General features: G+C 40.3%; 1 protein-coding gene across 1 annotated transcript in view; it reads right to left on the reverse strand.

The window, feature by feature from the left end:
- Window positions 1–1,453: 1,453 nt before the first annotated feature.
- Window positions 1,454–20,888, reverse strand: part of nxph4 (neurexophilin 4) — a 44,123-nt gene continuing 24,688 nt past the window's right edge. Inside the window, exon 2 of the mRNA XM_008285302.1 lies at window positions 1,454–2,837. Within this exon, the coding sequence (XP_008283524.1) occupies window positions 2,031–2,837 (807 nt within the window). The 3' untranslated portion in view covers window positions 1,454–2,030. The remainder of the gene's footprint in view (window positions 2,838–20,888) is intronic.

Genomic DNA, 20,888 nt, shown 5'->3' on the forward strand with positions numbered 1-20,888 from the left:
ACAGCACTGGCAGCATGTGTATCAATTACCTTTTCTAGTTTTTCTCTTTTGAAATCTGATGTTTCTGTTGCACAATTTTGGAAGTTTCTTTTCTTTCACAAATGAGGCCCACTTTCTCCACTTCTAGTGCTGAATCATCAATATGTCAAGGGATGTTCTATTGGTGCAATCACAATCTTTAATACAAGCATTCTCTGACTATGTTCTTTCATGTATATTTTATTGAAATTCAGGAAAATATACCTGGACACACACAGACATACATATGGAAATTTTCAGAATCACACAAGCACCTGCAGCCACTCACAGACATGCAATCACATATACGCTCACACACAATAGAGGATATACAGTGAGGATCCGCCCACAGCAGCTTGTCTGGTGATTCTTCACTAAACCTCTGTAGAGATTCTGTGTAACAAAGAGGGGAACTCCATCAATCGCTATGCCCCCAACTGTCCAAAGCAACATGTGTAAGATACATAGACCTCCGTGGACTTCCATCTCGACGTCATTGATCAAGCTCATAATAAGGTATTGAGCCAGAGTAAGATAAAGATTCAATTAGCATTAGCTGTGTTTTTAAATGAAATTCTGAGCACCAATACCATCAGATTAAAGGTGGAGAGAGCAAAGACCTAATGACTCTGCAGTGAGAAAAAAAAAAAAAAAAAAGGGGGAGTCTGTAACCCAGGAAGAGATAGCCTTAAAGAGACAGAGAGGTGGGCTGGTGTTCAAGGTGTGTATGCTTCATTTAATCAAGGAAGAAGTGGGTGAGCTGATTCGTGCTTTCGGTTTTAATCCTTCATCTGGATGCCTGAATAATTACTTTTTTTGGCGGGGCTGCAGTCCTGCTTCATTTTCCTTGAAGTTCGTTTTCTGAGCATAAAGAAAGCCTTGATAAAGTAAATGTTATTAGGCAGCTAAGATCATAACACTGGCAGCAGAAATACAGCAGTCAATAAAATATGAGGCAGCCACCTGGAGGTTTAGGAACAACTGAAAAATGTTTACTCAGGTGTGCAATACTTTCTTTGCCGGCATGATCAAACAAACAGAAATGTGTCAGTCACATTACTTCTAATACAATAGTAATTTTTCTTTTCAGTTTTAGGGTATATGTAATTAAAAAATAATATTACTTCTGTTGGATTCTATTACTGTACAAATCAACTCCCTCAAAAGAAGTCAAACACTATAATTTCAAGAACGTTTCACGGTTAGTTTTCATGTCAAAATTCAATCCATAACAAAGTTTCCTTCAATATATTTCAGAAAATTAAAATTACATATCTTCACTGAAAGCTTGAGCATGAAGTCCTAATCAGAGTAAAATGTAGCTTAAGTCATAATAGTGCCCTTGCTGAGCTAGATAACATGAATATGTTGCACAGCTTGTGCCCTGCAATTGTGCTTCAAGCTTCGAATGAGAGCATTCACCCAGTAAAAGGCAGACAGTTTAAGAGATTTTAATGTGCTTTTTTATACAGTATATTGTATGCATATCCAGCATAGCATTCCTCATACATATAACTCTCTTATATCCAGGTTTGAAATGTAGAGCTGAGAGGATGATTAACAGTCAGTCTACCATAACATTACGTCTGCCACACAATGATGGCACAGCAGAGCTGCCTCACAGGCTCACTTTGTATTTGAAGGGCATAATACAGATTCCAGCTGTTTTTAACCAAATTCTCCAACCGCAGAAAGTAATAACACTGAGAAACAAATATCTAAAAACAATAAGTCTGCTGAGGGTGAGTACATTATTTACAGAAAAAAATAAAAACAGAAGTTAACAAATAAAAAGTTGGAAAATAAGTCAGAGAAATCAACCATATCCTAACCACCCATAACTGATTATACATGATTTAAATCCACAATTCACTGCAGTTCAGAGGCAAAAAACCATCCTCTGCTTTTTCATCATAATCAATATGACTATCATTTCCATCATTATCATTATATTCATCATTGTTGTCATAAGCATTGTCTCTTTTTTCTCTATTCAGTTCAGTCTCATTTACCTATCCAAAGTAAGGATGCTCGCTTTGGAAGTTGTAGTCCGGACACACTTTCTGAACCAGCTTATAATCGATGCTAAAGAAAGAGATAAAGATGCAGATCACCTTGAAAGGTTTGGCACAGAGCCAGGCAGCATGGGACTGGGTGTGCTCTGTGAAGCAGGTCTGAGACGGATCGTAGAGGCAGGGTTTGGACTTCTTGGATCTGTTGGTTTTCTCGTACTCAACCCGACAGTTAAAGGTCTTTGACTCTTTGGGATCGATGGTAGACTGGTGTGTCTCCTGGATCTGGACGTCCTGATGGGTGTGGGAATGCAACTGCTGCTGCTGAAGGACCTCAAACTCCACCACTTTGGTGGGTGGCACGATACTGACAGACACGTTTCCCAGGCTGGAAGAGTTGTGACGAAAGTAAACAGTGAAAGTCCCGTTAATGTGGTCTACGATCTTACCCGTCACTAACAAGCTGAACTTAACGGTCTTGACGTTAAAGTAGAAGTCTCCCCAACCGAAGATCTTCTTGGTCTTCATGGCTGTCTTTAGTGCCGGCTTACGTTTGGAGCGGTAGCCTGTCTGGTCTAGTAACAGGGACTGGTTCCGGGTCGAGTCGTATGGGTTAAAGAAACCGTAGGTGGGTGGTTTGGATTTTATAGGTGTCTGGTCAATGGATGTGGAGTAGATGCGGGTTTGGTGCGGAGGCTTAACCGCTCCTCCAACCGCGCCACCACCCATTCCATATGGAAGAGTCTTCATCACCGACCCCACTGGGGCCAGATCTGAGAAGTCCACTTGCTTCTCCAACCCTTGGACCTGAAGGAGACAAATAAAGAAGAACATTTTACTGACAATACACTAAATGCTATTCAGCGTTTCACATTTTCTCCTGCCAGACTTACCGAACAAACACTAACAAACAACAGCCACTTCAACAAATGCCGAAAAATTACATATTTATGTTAAATGGACAATCCTGTATGAATTAAGTGAAATAGGAAACAGCAAAATATTGTTAGAGAGTCACAAAGTGGATGTCAGGGTGGACTGATGGGTCAACAGAACATCAGACTTCATCATGAGAGGCTAGAATATGATAAGTGATGGCGTTGTACATTTTTTTGTATTTTTTTGGCTTTATTAGTTAGGACAGAGAGAGAGAGGGGGGGGATTGGGGGAGGGACCTGCAGCAAAAGGTCATGAGCGGGACTCGAACCCATGACTGCTGCGTCGGGAACTATAGCCCCTATACATGGGATACCAGCTCAAATAGGTGAGCTATAGCAGCGCCCTTAAGTGATGGCTTCTTTTAATGATGCCGATGACTGACCCCTGAACTTTACCAAATGCTCATTGCTGTAGCCAGCAAATGCTTTCTAGTCTTAATAAAGTAGTCTTTTATCATAAACCTTTCTCTCTCCCTTAGTGAAGCCAAATGTTGGGGCCCAAACTAAACCATAACCACAGAGTTATTGCCATGGTTTTGAAGGCACAGACGAATTATGTTATCTTGTCACTAACAATCAGATTACAAAATTATTATATGTGTCATTCTGGATGAGTTAGGCAAAAAAAATATTTTGCTATTTAATTTTTAGGACTTAATGTCCTCTATCGTTGCAAATAATCCCAACTCATGCATATTTTCAGGGATGACACCACAAGGCCAAGCTGGACAAATGCTACACATTTTGTCTAATGTAATAACATGATAACTTACATTGCATGGTTTATGGGTTTTTTGCATAAATAAAACCGATTACTTCTAGACTCTGTGACGACGAACAGTAGCCACAACATATAAAATATGACTAATATTATATTACATATTAATTAATCAGATGTCAGGACCCTACTGAAGCTGAACTTCAAATGATAGCTGATGTGGCAGGAATTTATCCCAGTCAGGGGAATTAGTTACAGTGCTGGAGCAGTTAACCGGTTTGGTGCCTCAAAGGCATTTAACATTAAATACTCGGCACCACACCAACCCTAATCCCATCATTGGTTTGAAGCTGAAGTACTGTCTATTTACTGTCAGTAATGGGAGTCGAACCAGCAACCTGCAACTAATGCTTGGTTGACCTCTTCTCATTTGTATAAAGGCATGCTGAAGAGATCAGAATTATGAGAGTAAATCATGCACAAAGTCCAGCTCAGTCCGGACAAAACCAAATGTACATACTGTGAAACAATTCTGTTGTGGCCCATTTTATTTCACACTCATTACTATAATCTTAAATGTTGTACAGGTCACTCATCTGTAGTATTCTTTTTATTTGAGTTTCATTTCCACGAGCATTCTACTTGTTATATGTTGCAATGTTTCATCTCCCGATTTCAGGAAAACAAAACCATCTATTTTTGTTAACACACTTTAATTTTGTTGTCAGTGTTGCTCCAGAGAGCAAAACAACTTTGCATGTAAGGGTAATGGATGTGAGCCTTTGTTTGTTCAGACAGCTTTCTGCACTTTAATCCTCAGCCTAGGTGGTTATTCACAGGCTTGATTGACTGGAAATCTTGCATTGCTCTCTTTCATGTCTCATCAATCACGTCACTGCCATGCTCCCATCCATATGCATATATGTGCACACAGACACTTTAAAACACACACACTCGAGCACACGGGAACATGCAGACTGCAAGCTTGAAGCTGTCATGAAGTGACAGTGAGAAGTATTACAAATATTCAGAGGGGTTACATGTACTTCCCCTGAGGATGCATTTGGATGGAGTTTAAAACTATTCTCCTAGTGGATAAACACACCTCAACCCCCCGCCCCCCCCCCTGAAAAAAAAGAAAACAGGATTTTAAAATAAGTCCACTTTTGTGTCTATTCATGCAAGGACAGTTTCTGTCTTCTTTCATTCCTATTCAGGGCAGTGGAACCGACAGGTTTGTGCCAAAGCTATCCTCATCTTTCATCAATCACTGAACCTAATAACAACTCCATATTGCTATTCGCAGAGGCAAAAGCGCAGCACTCAATACAGCTTCTAATGTATTCAGTCATTCAATTAATGTATCTATTTCTGCTGGCCATTAATTAACATGCCTGCAGAGCTGATTTCTAAGTAGATTGATTCGGGAGAAAATAACTGAAACTTTATTGACCACTGGAGGAATGAATTACCCAAAAAAAAGAGAGGTTTTGATAAATGACCAGTGACTGGGATAACGTTTCACTGCTGGTTTTCAAAAGACCTTTATTCCCATTGGCGCGATAATAGAAGGGCTGTGCAGAGGACATGCAATTTTAAGCTGGTGAACAGGTGATGTGAGCTGACTTTGGCACTGACAGGTAGAAATAGGCTACAGTTGATGGCAGAAAAACATCAGAATACGAACAGCAACAAACAGTGTGTACAGCGCATGCAATATAGGGACTTCCTGTGAATGCGCTGTCAGCAATGCTGTCAGCTAGCTCCATGTGTTGCCATCTGTCAGGCTAACACTCTGCTGGTGCAGTCCTAATCATTTCTCTAGCTTATGGCACAGAGCTCGAACCAGCACGATCATCATAATCCTTAACCATCTTCAGAAGCAACATCACACCATGAACCTCAACCTGACCTTCAGGGTCAACTGTATGAAGTTCAAAAATGATTTTAAGCTTTGGTCAGAGGTTGGTGTGGGTCTTTTTGACGAGGGGAAAAGCAACTGTACACAGTCAGCAACTTCAACAAAACATCGACTGAGTGGAAAAAGATGAGTACGGAGAAAGGGCTCTTCTTCTGTGGCACCAAAGTAATAAAATGCCAACAGAAACCAATAAATAGATGGACTTTCTATTAGCATAAATATGAAATTTTTTGTACTTGACAGTAAATCCATTTAAAGGGTGAGGATTTGTTAGAAGAAATATCAGATATTTTCTCTTGACATGAAATCCATAAACTATGGACTTTTTGAAACAGCGGATGTTTGCTATAAGGTCATATTAGGCTTCTGTATCCAGTGAAAGATTGACGGTGTGAAAAATAAATCTTCAGGCTTTTCTTCCTCCTCTGCCTCTATTTAGTGAAATTACAATGGGTGAGAAGTAAGTTTCAGAGCAATAGCCAGAGGAGTACTGTAGGGGTGATGAAACGGTGAAGAAGCTAAGTACACACAGGTACACACAGGTACACACAGGTACACACACACACACACACACACACACACACACACATACAAACAAGCAGTAGACATCATATATTAACACAGTGAGGCTTACAGGTTACATTTGAAATAAACTTCTAGTTGTATGCAAACATTTGTCCAACCTCAGGCAAATTATAGGTTTCTTGAATTTCAAAGTGAAAAGAAATAATTACGAACCCCGCTGGGCTTTCCTGCAAATGTAAATTCCTGTTGCCTTTCATTTCATGATCAAGAATTATCTCACAATTTCAGAGATTTTCAAGTCCACTAAACATGAGAATACTCCAGATACATATGTCTTACAGTCAATCAAGAAAGTAAAACTAAAAAAGGCTACTACAAGGCAAGAGGATGATCCAAAGCAGACCACAAAATCCACTATGAACAACATCAAGAAAAGGAAAAAGATGAAGCTTTGGAGCTGCAATCACAGTGATTCGAACATCACTAAAAATCTGTGAGCAGATTTGTGTGCAAGAGTCTAAAAATATCTCAGAATGTGAAGTGAGGTGCAGAGAAGATGGAAATTTCTAAATCAAAAGCAGAAAAACTCTCACAGCTACAGAACCTGTTTACAAGTTATCTATCTTCAATCAGGGTTTTACTAAGGGCTGAGTTTGTTGGGTGGCCAAACCTTTGTATATCCTGCAATTACGGTTTTGTATATTCTCTATATTTAGTCCTAGTTATGCTTATTTTTCATAGTTTTAATTATTAAAGCAAGCAATCTAGAGGTTCATAATAAGCTACTGGTTTCATGCAATGTTATATCTGATTTTGGAGTGGCCAAAATGTTAGAGGCTTATATAGGATCATCAGCCATCTGGGAAAAGAATGTCACACACTGAACCAAAATGGTGACCAACCAACCAACAGACTCACTAACAAGTCTTCCCTACAGCCACACATCTAACATGGATGAAAATCACTATCCAATTATAGGGTGGCGCTAGCTGGAAGAACATGAAATTGTGGGTGACAGTTTAACATTGTACTTTATAGTAAACTTGGGTTTCATTCAACATTCTCCACCATGAGAGCTGCATAACCCAAAGGTTTTACTTTCTCAGTATCTACAATCACATAAAATCTGACCCAACCTTACCAAGAAACAGCACTTTAACAGAAAATCAAACTCACAAACATGTGCCTTTATAGTCTTCTAGACCACCAGACACAATTTAAATGTAAACATCAGTAAAATCTCAACTTAAAGTAATGGTGTGAATCCCCTCTTGTGGCTATCTGTAAAGTTCCCCACAGAGCAAAGCTTCACACGTGTCAACATGACATTTGTGTTTCCTCCACTTAGGAATGAGATTCCTGTTTGGTTGAATGCTGGAGGAAATTATAGCAGCAGATGGAATAAGTATTGTGGTGGACTTATACATATGTATGATCCAGGCAACTCAATAACAGCACAATCATAGGAAGAACAATCAGATTACAGAGCTTGGGAGATAGAGGGAGATGGTGAAGAAAATGTTATTAGTGGAGAAGTGAGATGAGGAGAGGAGAGAGTAAGGAGATCTTGTACATTTTCTTGGAATGGGGAACATTAATCATCTTTAACTTCATTTGGAGGTTCATATGAGCAAAAAGCATCCTTAGCTGCTGCTTAGATGGAAGCCCTATAACCTACCTGGAAGTACACGCAAGAATGAAATGTCGGGATTGTTCAATGAGGAGATTATGAGTTCAGCCAAGACGTAGAGACAAACGGGACAGAAAAAATAATGGTGTACAGGTAGACAGAGAAGGGTTTAGTGAGGGAAACAAAGGCTGTACAATGAGGAGATTCACTTTAACTAGTTAAATAAGGTCAGATGAGCTCTACAATTAACTGCTGAAATTTGATATAACACACGTCACCACAATTAAGATCTCTTTTCATCATTAAGGAAGCTTTGGATCAACGGGAGCTCCTGCGTTTCTGCAATCTCTTTCTTTTGCACTCTCTCTGTCTATTGGCTATCTGATCCTCTGTCTGCAGTTCACTCACTCTCACATTCATCCATAACTTCCACACCTCCTTGATAGCAAGAGTATTCAGAGGAAATGAACCACGCTCCCCAGCTCCTCAGCCCGTCAGCCCACATCCAACTCCCTCTCCTGCCTCCCGCCCTCCCATTCTTCCCTCCCTCGAGGACTGATGTGAAGATGAGAGTTGCTTGTCTCTGAGCTCTCTCCCAGGCTTGTTCCTTTGTTTAATTGGAGTTTTATTGGTGACAATCAATTCATTTCTATCTGTGCTCCAGGCTGCATTGATCTGCTGTCACACAGAAGAGTCAAATGTACAGTTCCACTCCCACCGCACTACAAACCACAGGGTCTGATGCCAGCTACTGATTGTTTTTTTTTTTAAACTCTGTTTCTAGTGCTTTACTGCTTGTTGTGATTAGAAGCAGGTTTATCTCATATTTCTTCCAGTAGACTAAAAGAAGCTGAAAAGAATCTGTCAGCAGTTAGAGGACAGTAACTGAGGATAAGATGTTGTAAAGCTTAATGTACATCAGGTTTTTACTTTGAAGTCTGTGTTTACCTTAAATGCTCCTTCACCATCTCTGAAAGATGCAAATGCCATAAATCTGTTCAAATCTGTGTGGGTGGAAAGCTGAACATCATAAAGTAAAGAAAGTTACCTTATTGTAGGTCATACCTTCAAAGATGAAATTTGTAAAAAATTCTAGCACATCTCCCACTGCATAAATGTGTTGGAAAGCACTGAAAATTTAATGCCTTTCATTTCAGCTATCCCATTTCATTTCCATTTTGGGTGTTTTTGATGACCCCGAGATCCATGTATGACTCAGTGTGACTGAGCAAACCAAAAGGTCAGAGACTTGTTTAGTGAAATCTCTACATATTATGAAGTTTTGCTTGTTTCATTGGCCTGAGCAAGCCCGTGCATACTGTGGGAGTTTTTGCAGCTAAGTGTGAAGTGAATGCAATGAGGGTCATTACCTCAAAGTTTGAGGTTATGAGTCAGTCCCTTCAGGTTAGGAATAGGTTGCACCCACAAATGAAGGAAAGTATTTTGGTGTCTGGCAAAGCAATATGTGTGGATTGGCACCTTCAAGCACACCTGCTATTTTGTTTCATGTAGATGCTGCAGTGCAAAGAGCAAGACAGCAAGCTAAGGTGGAAAATAGATTGAAGGTTGTGGTGGTTTACAAATTAGTCACATGACTGACCTCATAGCTCTGAGTCAGTGGAGGCTAACACAGTGATGCATGACGACAATAGCTCAACAAATTCTCCAGGAAGTCATATTGTTGTGTGGATGGTGCAAAGTGACAGATGTGAACACACAGTCACACAGGAAGATAGTGTGTGTGTGTGTCTGTGTGTGTGTGTGCGTGCGCGTTTTATTACAGTTGTTTAGCACAATAACGACAGAAGCAGAATATAAAAATATTTTGGTGAAGCTATTTTTATAAATGCATCTATTTCATTCAGAATTCTAACTTAGTTCATGTCATAAATGGTTATATCATGTCATTAAATGCAACATAACAGTATTGGACTTTGTTATGTATTTTAATTCACTATGACAAAAGCTGGAAAGGAGGGATGTACTTTGGTAATCTGATGTCTTTCACATAAACAGGCACAATACTGAGACAGAATTGATCTGTCTGCTGTGCATAGAGGTGTATGGGGTTATTTTGTAGCAGCCTGGTACCATCTGCATGCAATTCATAAACACAGTTGTGCATATTGGCACTGCAGATTTGCCAACATATTTGTCCTGCTCTTGTCAGATGGCTGCAAGGATTTATTGAAGGAGAAGTTTTTCAAGTAGTAAAAAGTAGTTATGAACAACAGATGATGTCAAATCTTATTGAAATCACAATAACTTACAGATAAATGCAGACTAATTCGCTGAAATCTCTGCTTTCACGATAGTACAAACATTTTTGACACCAAATCAAGTACATTTTCTGTGTGGGGAGTGCTGAATTAAGCATCATTCTTTTGGTCATAATTTCATCAATGACCAGTTTAATAATGCTGAAGACAAGAGGCAGAAAACCAACTTTGCACCAAGCCAAACATTTAAAGCTGTGTCTGCACAGAAAGACCTTCACACACATTTTCAGTTGTCCATCCTAAGCATGCCAAATACAACAGACCCGCTATTTTAATCAATTCAGCTGTCTACACAGGTGGCGTAATGGCTTGCATTGTATTCACACTAGTGCATTTTTACTCTTCAAGTGTGTTTCCCTGCATTTTACATGCAAAACTCCATTGACTGCATGTTGGCCACTGAGCACAAACTGTGGGTGACCTGCATCTCAATGCAGTACCTGAACACCTCCTGTGTAGACACAGATGTGATACTAGAACTGCAGCCACTTTGCTAACGCTCTGCTCACACTATGACTTCAATGTAGACATGGTGTGTCTGCATCAAAATACCAACAACTTGCTTTGAGTAGCCTCTTTAAAATGAAGCTCCCACCTGTGCACTGCATGCCCTGTTTTCGGCAATAAAATGCCATACAGACGGGCAAAGCACATTTCAAGGTCAGGGAAATTGTTGGATCACTGCTTGTGCTCATCTTTGTGCCCACACAAAGAAGGGTTCTTGCTATCCATTGGATGGATAACAGGCAGACTGTGTTATGTTGTATGTTATGGTAGAAGGTTAAACTTTCAGCTTGTCCTGAGAGAAGAGCTGACAAAAGATGCAGAGCAGGCATGTTAAAAGCTTTTCACAGCAAGATCGGCAAGGAACAGTTAGAAAACACCACACTAGGTTCTGAAATCAAGGAAACATACTTCAGGCAAGTAACAAGTACTCGCAGGGATACTGCAACACAAAGTCAGATCTTGAATATTGATGAGAACTAACTACCAGTCAAGACTTTGGTTAATCTAAATTTATCTATTGAACATGTTTAGTTTTTGAGGATCTTAATTAGGATCTATGGTATATTGACACTTTCTTCAAACTAAAAAAAACATTGTTGATTAAACAATGTCCTTCACTCAAGCCTTCTTGAAGAATTGTTCGTTGCAAGTTACAATTACACTTAAAATATATCCAGTCTAAATTTTTGAATTTGATTCTTCTAAGACTAGATTTGTCTCTTTGTGAGACCGACCCCTGGAGTCACTGGGACATTTCAGCGCTCGCTGCTACAAACCTAGTAAAGACCTGAGAAAACCAGAGGGACATCAGAGCGCAGGCCATGCTACTTCCTGTGAAAGGAGAGAGTCGAGGTGCTTTGGGCATTCACAGTACAGGAAACATCATAGACGCCTCAGTTGCACCTCAGGGCAGACCCACAGCTCTCATCCCACGGATTACAAATCCCATCTGTTAAGAACATGGCAGAAATATAGGACGTGGCTGTAAAGAAGAATGTCTGGGCTTCTTTGCTTAGTCTGCTGCTGCCAAAACTTAAAACTAAGTAACCAGTGACAGTGGATTCATGGATGTGTATAGACTAGCCTGTTAACACATACAATGAATATTGATCGCCTGTACATTTGCTGAAAAGATAATTCCACTAAGTGATATTGCTGCTGTAATAAAGGACAGAGACAGACAATGCTGAACTAAACATATTTGGCAGTGAGTTTCTGAGGTTCAGTTTTTACCAGCAGTGACTCCGCTCTGTTTTGACAATAATCATATTATAAAAAAAGAAACTTTTTAACTTTTAACCCCCACCCACCACCCAAAAAAGAAAAAATGGGAGAGCTGAAAATGACATTTAATTACAAAAAGCAAAATAAAGCCAGGAGGAAAAAAGATAAACCAGTAGGGGGAAAAATGGAGAGAGAAAGAGAAAGGGAGAGAGAGACACACACAGGGAGAGAGAGGGGAAAAAAGAGAGAGAGAGAAAAGGCAGTAAAAGCGATTTCGCAGTCCAGTGGTGTCGCTGGATTATCATGAAAATGAAAGCTACTGAGTCAGGGAGTATCAGGGAGCAAGGAAATGGAGCCGAGACAGATAACACAGTAAGGGAGAAAAAGAAAACGAATAAGAGAACGAGTGTAGAGAACGTAGAGAGGTCTGTAAGACAATATGAGGCAAAAGTGCAAAGAAAGAGAGAAAAGGTAAAAAGACAATATATATACGACACACAGTGAGATTATGAGTGCAATAAGACAAAAATGAGAATCACTTCACCCCATAGAGAATAATCAGAGGTTTCTTGAGAAGTAATATCTGTAATATTGTTTCAAGAAGACCAGCTCAGTTCTGAAATAATTCTAGTTAAAGAAGGGATGAAGTATTTTTTTTCTCCATATTTTCATGAGCAAAAGTTTTACTTTAAGGAATCTGTATTTTCACCATGCCAAATATAGAGCAAATAAAAGCAAAGTTGGATTTGAAGGAGGAAAGAAAGAAAGAAAGAAAGAAAGAAAGAAAGAAAGAAAGAAAGAAAGAAAGAAAGAAAGAAAGAAAGAAAGAACAAAGCATGAGAGACAGTACTCTGCCATTTGATGTCTACATAAGAGGATTTATGAGGGTATTGTGTGCTGGCTTAAGTGTAATATGCTGACAATATTGCAAAATATTGCAGATGCCACTAAGATTGGTCTGAGAGGGAAATGCAGAAATCCCCAGTTGTGGTGTGTGAGGTAACACATGTGCAGTAGGAAAACTAAAATGCGCAACAGTTATGGTAAATTTTTGATGGGTTTCCTGCTTTGGTACAACGCCTCAACTTTTTAAGCTTCTGAGTTTTGCTTTACAAGGTTTATTTTTCATTTAAAAAACAACTTAACTTAACCAACTCAGCCAACTTGAGAGTGCAGGTGAACATTTTTAGAAAATCTTGCAATTATTGCACAAACGAGTTAAACTTTCACACCTGTCAGCATTGCAAGTGCAGCCAAAAGATGTGTTTTGGTAGAAATGGTGACACAGAGGCCAGTAGAAGCCAGATAGATTGATAGACATTATCTTACTGCTGCTCAAGGTATCCCACCTTTAAAGGTAAACATACAGTGGTTCCATTATATACAAACTTGCATGTCCATGTGGGAAATATGGCTATTTGCTTTTCTGCCAAGACTGAGATGAGAGGGTCAATGCCACTCTCAAATCTGTCGGTAAAAAAAGGCTACAGCCAGCTTGCAATCCGTTGTGTCCATTACTCACTAAGTTACATTTTTCACCTGAAGCTGTTTATCTATTTGTATCCTAATCTAACCCAGTCCCACCTGTGAATTCTACAGTGCACATTACAATTGCAGTCCAGTGATTTAAATATAGAAAGGCCAGACACAACCAAAAACCAGAGGGATGATGAAATGAATTGTTTTTCCCTTATATTTGGAATGACGTAGCCCTTGTGCAGCACATGGGACGAAAACACAGCAATGTGCTTCTGGAGATTAACCACACTGCACAAACAATAGTGCTCTTGTTAGCACCATCTTTTGTAAAAACACAGCGGGATTACAGAACTATGTAAGATATTAACCCGGGAGACTACACAATCACCACTGCCAAATAAGCACGCAACGCTAACAACACATTGGGAATCGGTGCCAACATTGTGTGTGGGAGTTTTCATTCATGCACATTTAAACACTGCTGTCACAGCCAAACATATTGATTTTTTTATATTACATCAGACAATGACTCCCAAATGAAATGGCCCAAACAAAATCTGAGGACTCCTACGCCCCTCTAAGAAACTTTATTTTAGTTGTTTGAACATTATAAAATGCAAATACAGTAAAATTCTATCTGTTATGTACACAAGGGCACTCACATAAGTTTAGACACACTCCCACCTACATATACTCACATATACGTGAATAAAAAGTAATCAGAGGTCTGTGGAGGAAAGTTTGAAGGCAAAGGCATTGTACAAAGATCTTTTAAAAGCTCAAGGGCAACTATGAGTAGATAAATCTATCAGCAACCATTTACGAGCAATGTTTTTTTTTTTTTTTAAATACTGGATAGCAATATAAGACAATATGAGAGATAATGACAGAAGCACATCAGCAGTGGCCTGCTGGTCTCACTGGTGTTGGCCATGTTGGCCCTTATTGAAAGACGGCGTTCTACTGAAGCTACAACCAGGTACTATAATAACATGAGATGTGCAGTGAAGGCACCTCCATCCATTCATCAATTATCTATACCTGCTTTGTCTTGTGTAGGGCCCCAGAGGGCTGGAGCCCATCCCAGCTGACATTGGGTGAGAGGCGGGGTGCAGCCTGGATGCTCGCCAGTCCGTCACAGGACTAACACAACGAGACAGACAACAATGCACACAAACACTCACTCCTATATGGCCAATTTAGAATTAACAATTAACCAACCAATCCTGTATTAGGACTGTGGGAGGAGCTCAAGTACCTGGAGAAATAGAAGGCTAAGGCATTCTGAAAAAAAAAAGGGGGCAACAGCAGCAGCACAAATTCCTGCTTAAAACAACCCAAACCAGTTGTGCAACCAATTTAAATATTAACAAAGATCTATTGCTGAAGCCAGCATTCTATCTTACATGCAATTAGCTTAAGAGGACGTTTATATGAAGAGGTTTGTAACTGTCCACAGGAAGAATTATCTCAATATTACACAACTATTTAATTTAAACAGGATGTAGTACATGCTACCTTTCAAAGACCCCCGCTGGTCAAAATCCAGTTTTTCAATCTTGTGAACATGTACATATGATGTTTTTATATGCTGCAAGACTTATGAGTGAAATCAACACCATTCCATCTTTATTGCAGTATATAATTGACAGTTTCCAAATGGGGGATTCAGACTTCAGGAGCTTTACAAGGAACCAGTCCCTTCAACTCACAAGGTGAAGCTTTTCATTCCATTATTCTTCCTCAAAACTAGGTACTGGTTTGAACATGTATGGCTGAATTACTCCAATTATACAACTCACCACTGTGTAGCGCAGAGTAGTTTTAGAATGTTTGAGCAGAGATGCAGGTGATCTGGTGTGCTTGAGCTGTAGCGAGTAGCGGAATGGTGATTGGATATAGAGGCTGGAACTTCACAGATCTGCACATTCTAGAAGATGCAATGGTGTAGAGTCACATCAAAGCACTTTAAGGCATGAAAGGATTATTTTATGGGGGAAAAATCTAAACATCTCATTTTGATGCACAGAGATGAGTTCTTAGGGGTTTAGCAAATGACTGGAGAGAGACTTTAACATGTCTTTTCGTTGCAACAATAGAAAAAATCTCAAGAGAGCAAGTGGAGGAGTATGTAAATGGTTTCTACCTCGTTTTCAGTCTGTAAATGTTGACTGTCTATCTTGACCTTTAAAAGACATAAATGGACATCCTATAAAACTTAAAATGAGAAATCATACCTCAGAAAAGTCAGTTGTGGCCGAACTGTGAGGTTTATGGAGGCTCATTCTGTTTAAATACACCCTGGTCATTGTGGAACAAGTGTTACTGCAGAATATCAGTGTTGATGGCAAAACTAAGAAATCTAAGAAATAATCTGTTAATAAAGCAAAATACAAATGTTACCGAAAAGAAATCTGCATTGTGATTTGGTGGACTGTTAAGATTCTCCTTAATCAGTCTTAATAACTCAATCTTACCCTAACCCTACAGTCTTGAAAAAAGACACACACACACACACACACACACACACTCACACACAGAGAAAACAAGATGATGAAAACATTGCTAATGTCCTATGTGCTGCATTCATCTTCTCTAACATCTTGCTATGCCATTTGCCCAAAGGTAGACAACAAAGAAAGTTAATACACACTGCTGTATGCTTTATCTATAAAGCTATTAGAAGATTTCCCTCTCAGGAGCCAGACTTCAGTGACCATAGATCAACCGTGTGCAGTAGTCCTCCTTTGTTCCTCCTATCTCACTGATCACATCAGATCAGCATGCTGGAGTGTTTTGCCTGGCTTGCTGGGTGGGCAGACTTCCCACATGTCTTCAGTGATGCCACGGCAGCACCTGATCAATCACCCACAGCAACTCTTTGGGAACACATCTGAGAGGAAGGGAGGGACTGCGCAGTGGGGTGGCATAGGTGGAGTGAGGGTGTCTTGTTTGCATGCAGGACGGTAGGCAATGCATCAAGAGATGACAGCTTTCCCATTCTTTCTTAAATAAAAATGGCAAGACTCCTGTTGGCTGTGCCTTTACTTTAATCATTCATCTAAATAACTGTTGCAGAAGTCTGCTACAGGACAGGACAGCGGCAGCAGGTAGGCTGCAGTGGGCGTGGGGAATATGAGAAGTGACGTTGCGCTCCTGAAATTCTCATTTGTAAATGTGTAAACACATATTTGACTCAGATTGCAAAAGCACAAAAGTCTCTCCCCCGCACAGATTTATGTATTGAAAGAGTTCGAAATTCATTGAGGTTAGACTAAGCAAGAAAGGGTTTGGAGGAGGGCTCTGTCGACATGAGCGACATGTTGAGCAGCTAAGTGACAGTGATTGATGCCCTCTGTGTTTCACAACTTATCAAGCGCATATATACACACACACGCACACACTCTGCAAACAGATAAACAGCAGAAACATTTGAGATAAATAAAGAATCAAATAAACACAAGGGAGTGCCACAGGAAAAAAAACAACTTATTTGCATAATGAATAGTGCAGGGAGAAGAGAGGCACAGATTCCCAGCGGGTGAAACTGAGCCTGGGACATGTCGGTTGGGGAGGGATACAGGGACACATGGGCTTGTGACGACTCAGACAAGTCACCCAGGCGGCAAAAGAAAGCCCGGCTTCCTCAGATTTGTTTCCAGTGCTCATCAGTAGGAGAGCTGGATGACGGATGGACTGGCACTGGGCGCAACGCGAGTGTGTCAAAGTTACTCACCATAATAAAGACCTGCTCTTTTTCCTTCCATTTGCTTCCTTTTTTTATCCAACCACCTGCGGTCCCCGCTGCCTACTACCAATTTCATTTCATTTCAAACTGCCTTCATTTGTGTCTTGTGCTTTGTCCTGTGTGCTTTTTTCCTAATACGCAGCATTTACATACAGTACGTGAGTTCAGTTATGGAGGCTGGTGCATTTCACGCTTGCGTACCGGTATAATGCTACAAGAACGTTCCTTCTTTCCTTTGTTCTAGTTCTTATTTGAATCCATCTCCTTGTCCGTGCTTCCTTCCTTTCATCTATCCATAGATGGATCTTCATTTTCTAAAATTCCCCATCCCTCTCCCATCCTCTCCTGTTGCTCATTCTTCCTTTATTAGGCCCCCTTTTCTTCTGTTTCTCCATTCTTCTATCCATCCTTTACCATGGCAATACAAACATTTTGCTCCCAACACTGCTCTTATCTCTGATTCTCCATCTTTCCTTACTTGTTATTTCCTCTCCTACACATTTCCCAAATGAGAATTAGTTCTTTCTATCTTTCCTAAATGTCTTCCATTTCTCATCTCATTCATACATTCTTCCATCATTTGTGCATCTCTCAGTCTTTCTGTCTTTCACATTCTTTCATATGTCCTTCATTTCACCCTTAAATTATCTTTTAATTTCTATCCTCCAGCCATTGATTCATGCACAACCAGCATTGAGATGTGTTTCTGATAACTTTTCTTAATTCCTCTCGACCCTCCTCTTTCTGTCTTCTCACCATCCCCCCTTTTCTTCTGTATTGCTTCATCCTTACTTCCTGCTTTCTTCCACCCATTAACCCATCAGTTACTATACTGTTAACAGAGTTATGACCTACTCCTGATACTTCCTTCCTTCTTAGTTCCATCTCTCCATTCTTTCTTTTTATGCATCCACGGCCAGAAATGTGACTAACTTTGATCCTTCCTTCCACCGTTTCTCCATAAAACCATCCCTCCATTCTTACTTTTCCTCCTACAGCTCCTCATCCCTCCATTCTTCGACACTGTATTTTTGTTCCTTTCCTTCCCAGCTTCCTTTCATCTTGCTGCCAGAGCTCAAAGCCTCCTAGTCTCTCCTCCTTGGTTTGGAAGTCAGCTGACTTTGGGGATAAAATAGGATGATTAGACAAAGATGAAAAGACTAAGTGTTTCCATGTCTTTTACTCTCCTGCTGTGGAGGATGCTCTCCAAGCATTTGCGGCCTAAGCTGAGTGGGGATGAGTGGGGCAAAGCTCAAACCTGTGAGGGGGATACATGGCTCTACGGCTTGGGGCAAACTGTCTCCACCAGGGCTGATGGCAGAGTTAATTGGAGAGAAAACAGTGGGAGGTGCACATGAATAAAACCCCTGAGAGATGCTGGCAGCAGGGCACGGCGACATTCCCCTGTTCCCTTCAAGGTTATGCACATGCACAAAACAACACACACCTGCTACTGAGGCTGAAGGCTCCTGTAGCAATATGGACACAAAAAGAACAAATAATTTGATTAAAAGGAACTGAAAATTCCACACTAGAAAAGTTAATTAAACTATGACACCATGTACACATACAAGCACACAATGTATAGTAAGTTCTCTCCTGTCTGCCTTTCGGATGCCTTTGCCAACGTATAAATCACCCGGCTTCAAGGACACAGTACTGGGACCCCTAGCTGGGATCTTTCACATCTACCATCTGGATGCAGAAAACCAGAGTGCTGACCAGCGGCCCTGCTCTCATTCTGTTCCTCAGGACGAACTGTGAGATGGGGGGTTGCGAGTGTACATTGTAGATAGAAACCTAATCAATCCAACGACTGCTTGGTGTGTACTTCATATAAAATCCTGTCCGGAGATGAAGAAGAGTCGAATTGAGCAGTAATGGTATTTTGAGAGGGAGCGAGAACGAGAGAGACAGAGGCCAGGATGGACAAAAAGAAAGAGACAGAAGCTGTCAGTGTCTCTGCTCATCCAGAACTGTCCGAAGCATTCATTCACACGCTCCCTCCCGCTTTCTTCCCTCTTTGCTCGCCCTCCTCCAGAGACCTCAGTCTTCCATCATTCGACTTGGTTTCACACTCCAAGGCCCAATATCAGAGTAGATATGAACAGAAAAGAGAAACACAGGATTGTCTGTCCACAGACAATTGTGTCCACTGCGGTTATTTGTGTCATGCTATCCAATGGTGTAAGTAGGCCTATATCTCTCTGGGCCGCCTGGCTGCCGTCTTTCCATCAGGCTGAAAATATTACCTCTACCAGACAGGACAGTCGCTTTGGTTCAGCTCAGGTCATCTCACCTGCAAGGTGCTGCACCGTGGCTCATCACTTGGTCACTGTCAACTTCCAGATGTGCAAATACACACGCAGGTTAACGCGCACGGATACCACTGTTGACTGCAGATGCCCAAAGGCATACACTGTGCAGCCAAAGAAACACATATATGCCCCCGAAACAGAATAAAATCATCGGGTTCAAATGTGTTTTGTGAGAATGGAAGACAGGGATAAAATATTAAATCACAGCATAAGTAGCATACTGTATAAATTGTGCTGATTTATGCAAATCAGGGAAGAAATTTAGTTTCTATATCAAGAAAAAAAATCTGTGCAAACCTGTGAAACAAGGGCGCTAGAAAAAAAAGTTTAAAATAGCAAAATAAAGTATTGTTAAAAAAAATTTTAAATAATGACAGATATCTGTAAAATAATGACTTTTTTGCTGATTTAAAAATTTTTTTTTTTTTTTTATTTTAAAAGTGTAATTTTCCAAACAAACACTAAAAAACTAAGTAACATTCCTAAGAAGTTTTGATGTGGACATGATCTATAGTTTCAGCCTGTTTTCTTCTTTCAGGTAGAACATGTAAAGCCTATGCCAGCCGACTTAGGGGGAAAGCAGGGGACACCGTGGACAGGTCGCCAGTCTATCACAGGGCTACACTTAGAGACAGACAACCAAGCACACTCACATTCACACCTATAGACAATTTAGAATCACCACTTAACATCAACATGTTTTTGGACCTTGTGGGAGGAAGCTGGAGAACCCAGAGAGAACCCACGCTGCACAGGGAGAACATGCAAACTCCACGCAGAAAGACGCGAACTGGCGACCTTCTTGCTGCGAGGCAACAGTGCTAACCAACTGTGCCACCTTGCAGCCCCCATATGATCCGCCATATGTTAAAACATATTTGGAATTTTTTTAAATCTTACTGTTAATTTCACATTTAAACAACAACAAACAACTTTACAAATTGAAATAGCGATACATTGAGCAACAGTCCGTGCCCCCATGAGTAAATAAAACAAAAGCAAAAACAAAGTTCATATTGTAAAAACCTGAAAATAAGCCTTTACGTAAATTTCTTCACATACATTGCGGAAACATGTCAGTAAAATTGCTATTATCCTACAGTAAAATATACTGTATATTGTTATACTGCCAACAGAAAATCTCCAACATTTGTTTTAGGGTACAGAAACTGAAGAAGGACATTTGTATAAAGGAAAATGTGCCACTGTGATCTCTAATAGCTACATTTGTATTACTGACCTGGTCTTATTTACACTGCTTGTGTTGATTCAACAGCGATAAAAGGCTCCGGACAAACCCAGACTTGTGACTAATAGTCTAGCAGGATCTGTGGTTCAATTACCGTGTGGGGCAGCTCTCCTCTGTCCCTGGGCTAGACGCTTTACCGGAATAGCGAACACACAAACACACACTGAAACACACAAACACACAGCCTTTATAAATGTGATGTCACTGACCAAAGGATAGCAACACTGATACATTTCTCTCGTTCCTTCCTTAAAGATACGTCCAAAAGAAATGTTATGGAAGATTGGATATTGGCACTATCTAAATGAATGTTTTCAGGCCT

Source organism: Stegastes partitus, unplaced genomic scaffold, assembly GCF_000690725.1.
Source record: "Stegastes partitus isolate 25-593 unplaced genomic scaffold, Stegastes_partitus-1.0.2 Scaffold395, whole genome shotgun sequence".
Lineage (NCBI taxonomy): Eukaryota > Metazoa > Chordata > Actinopteri > Pomacentridae > Stegastes > Stegastes partitus.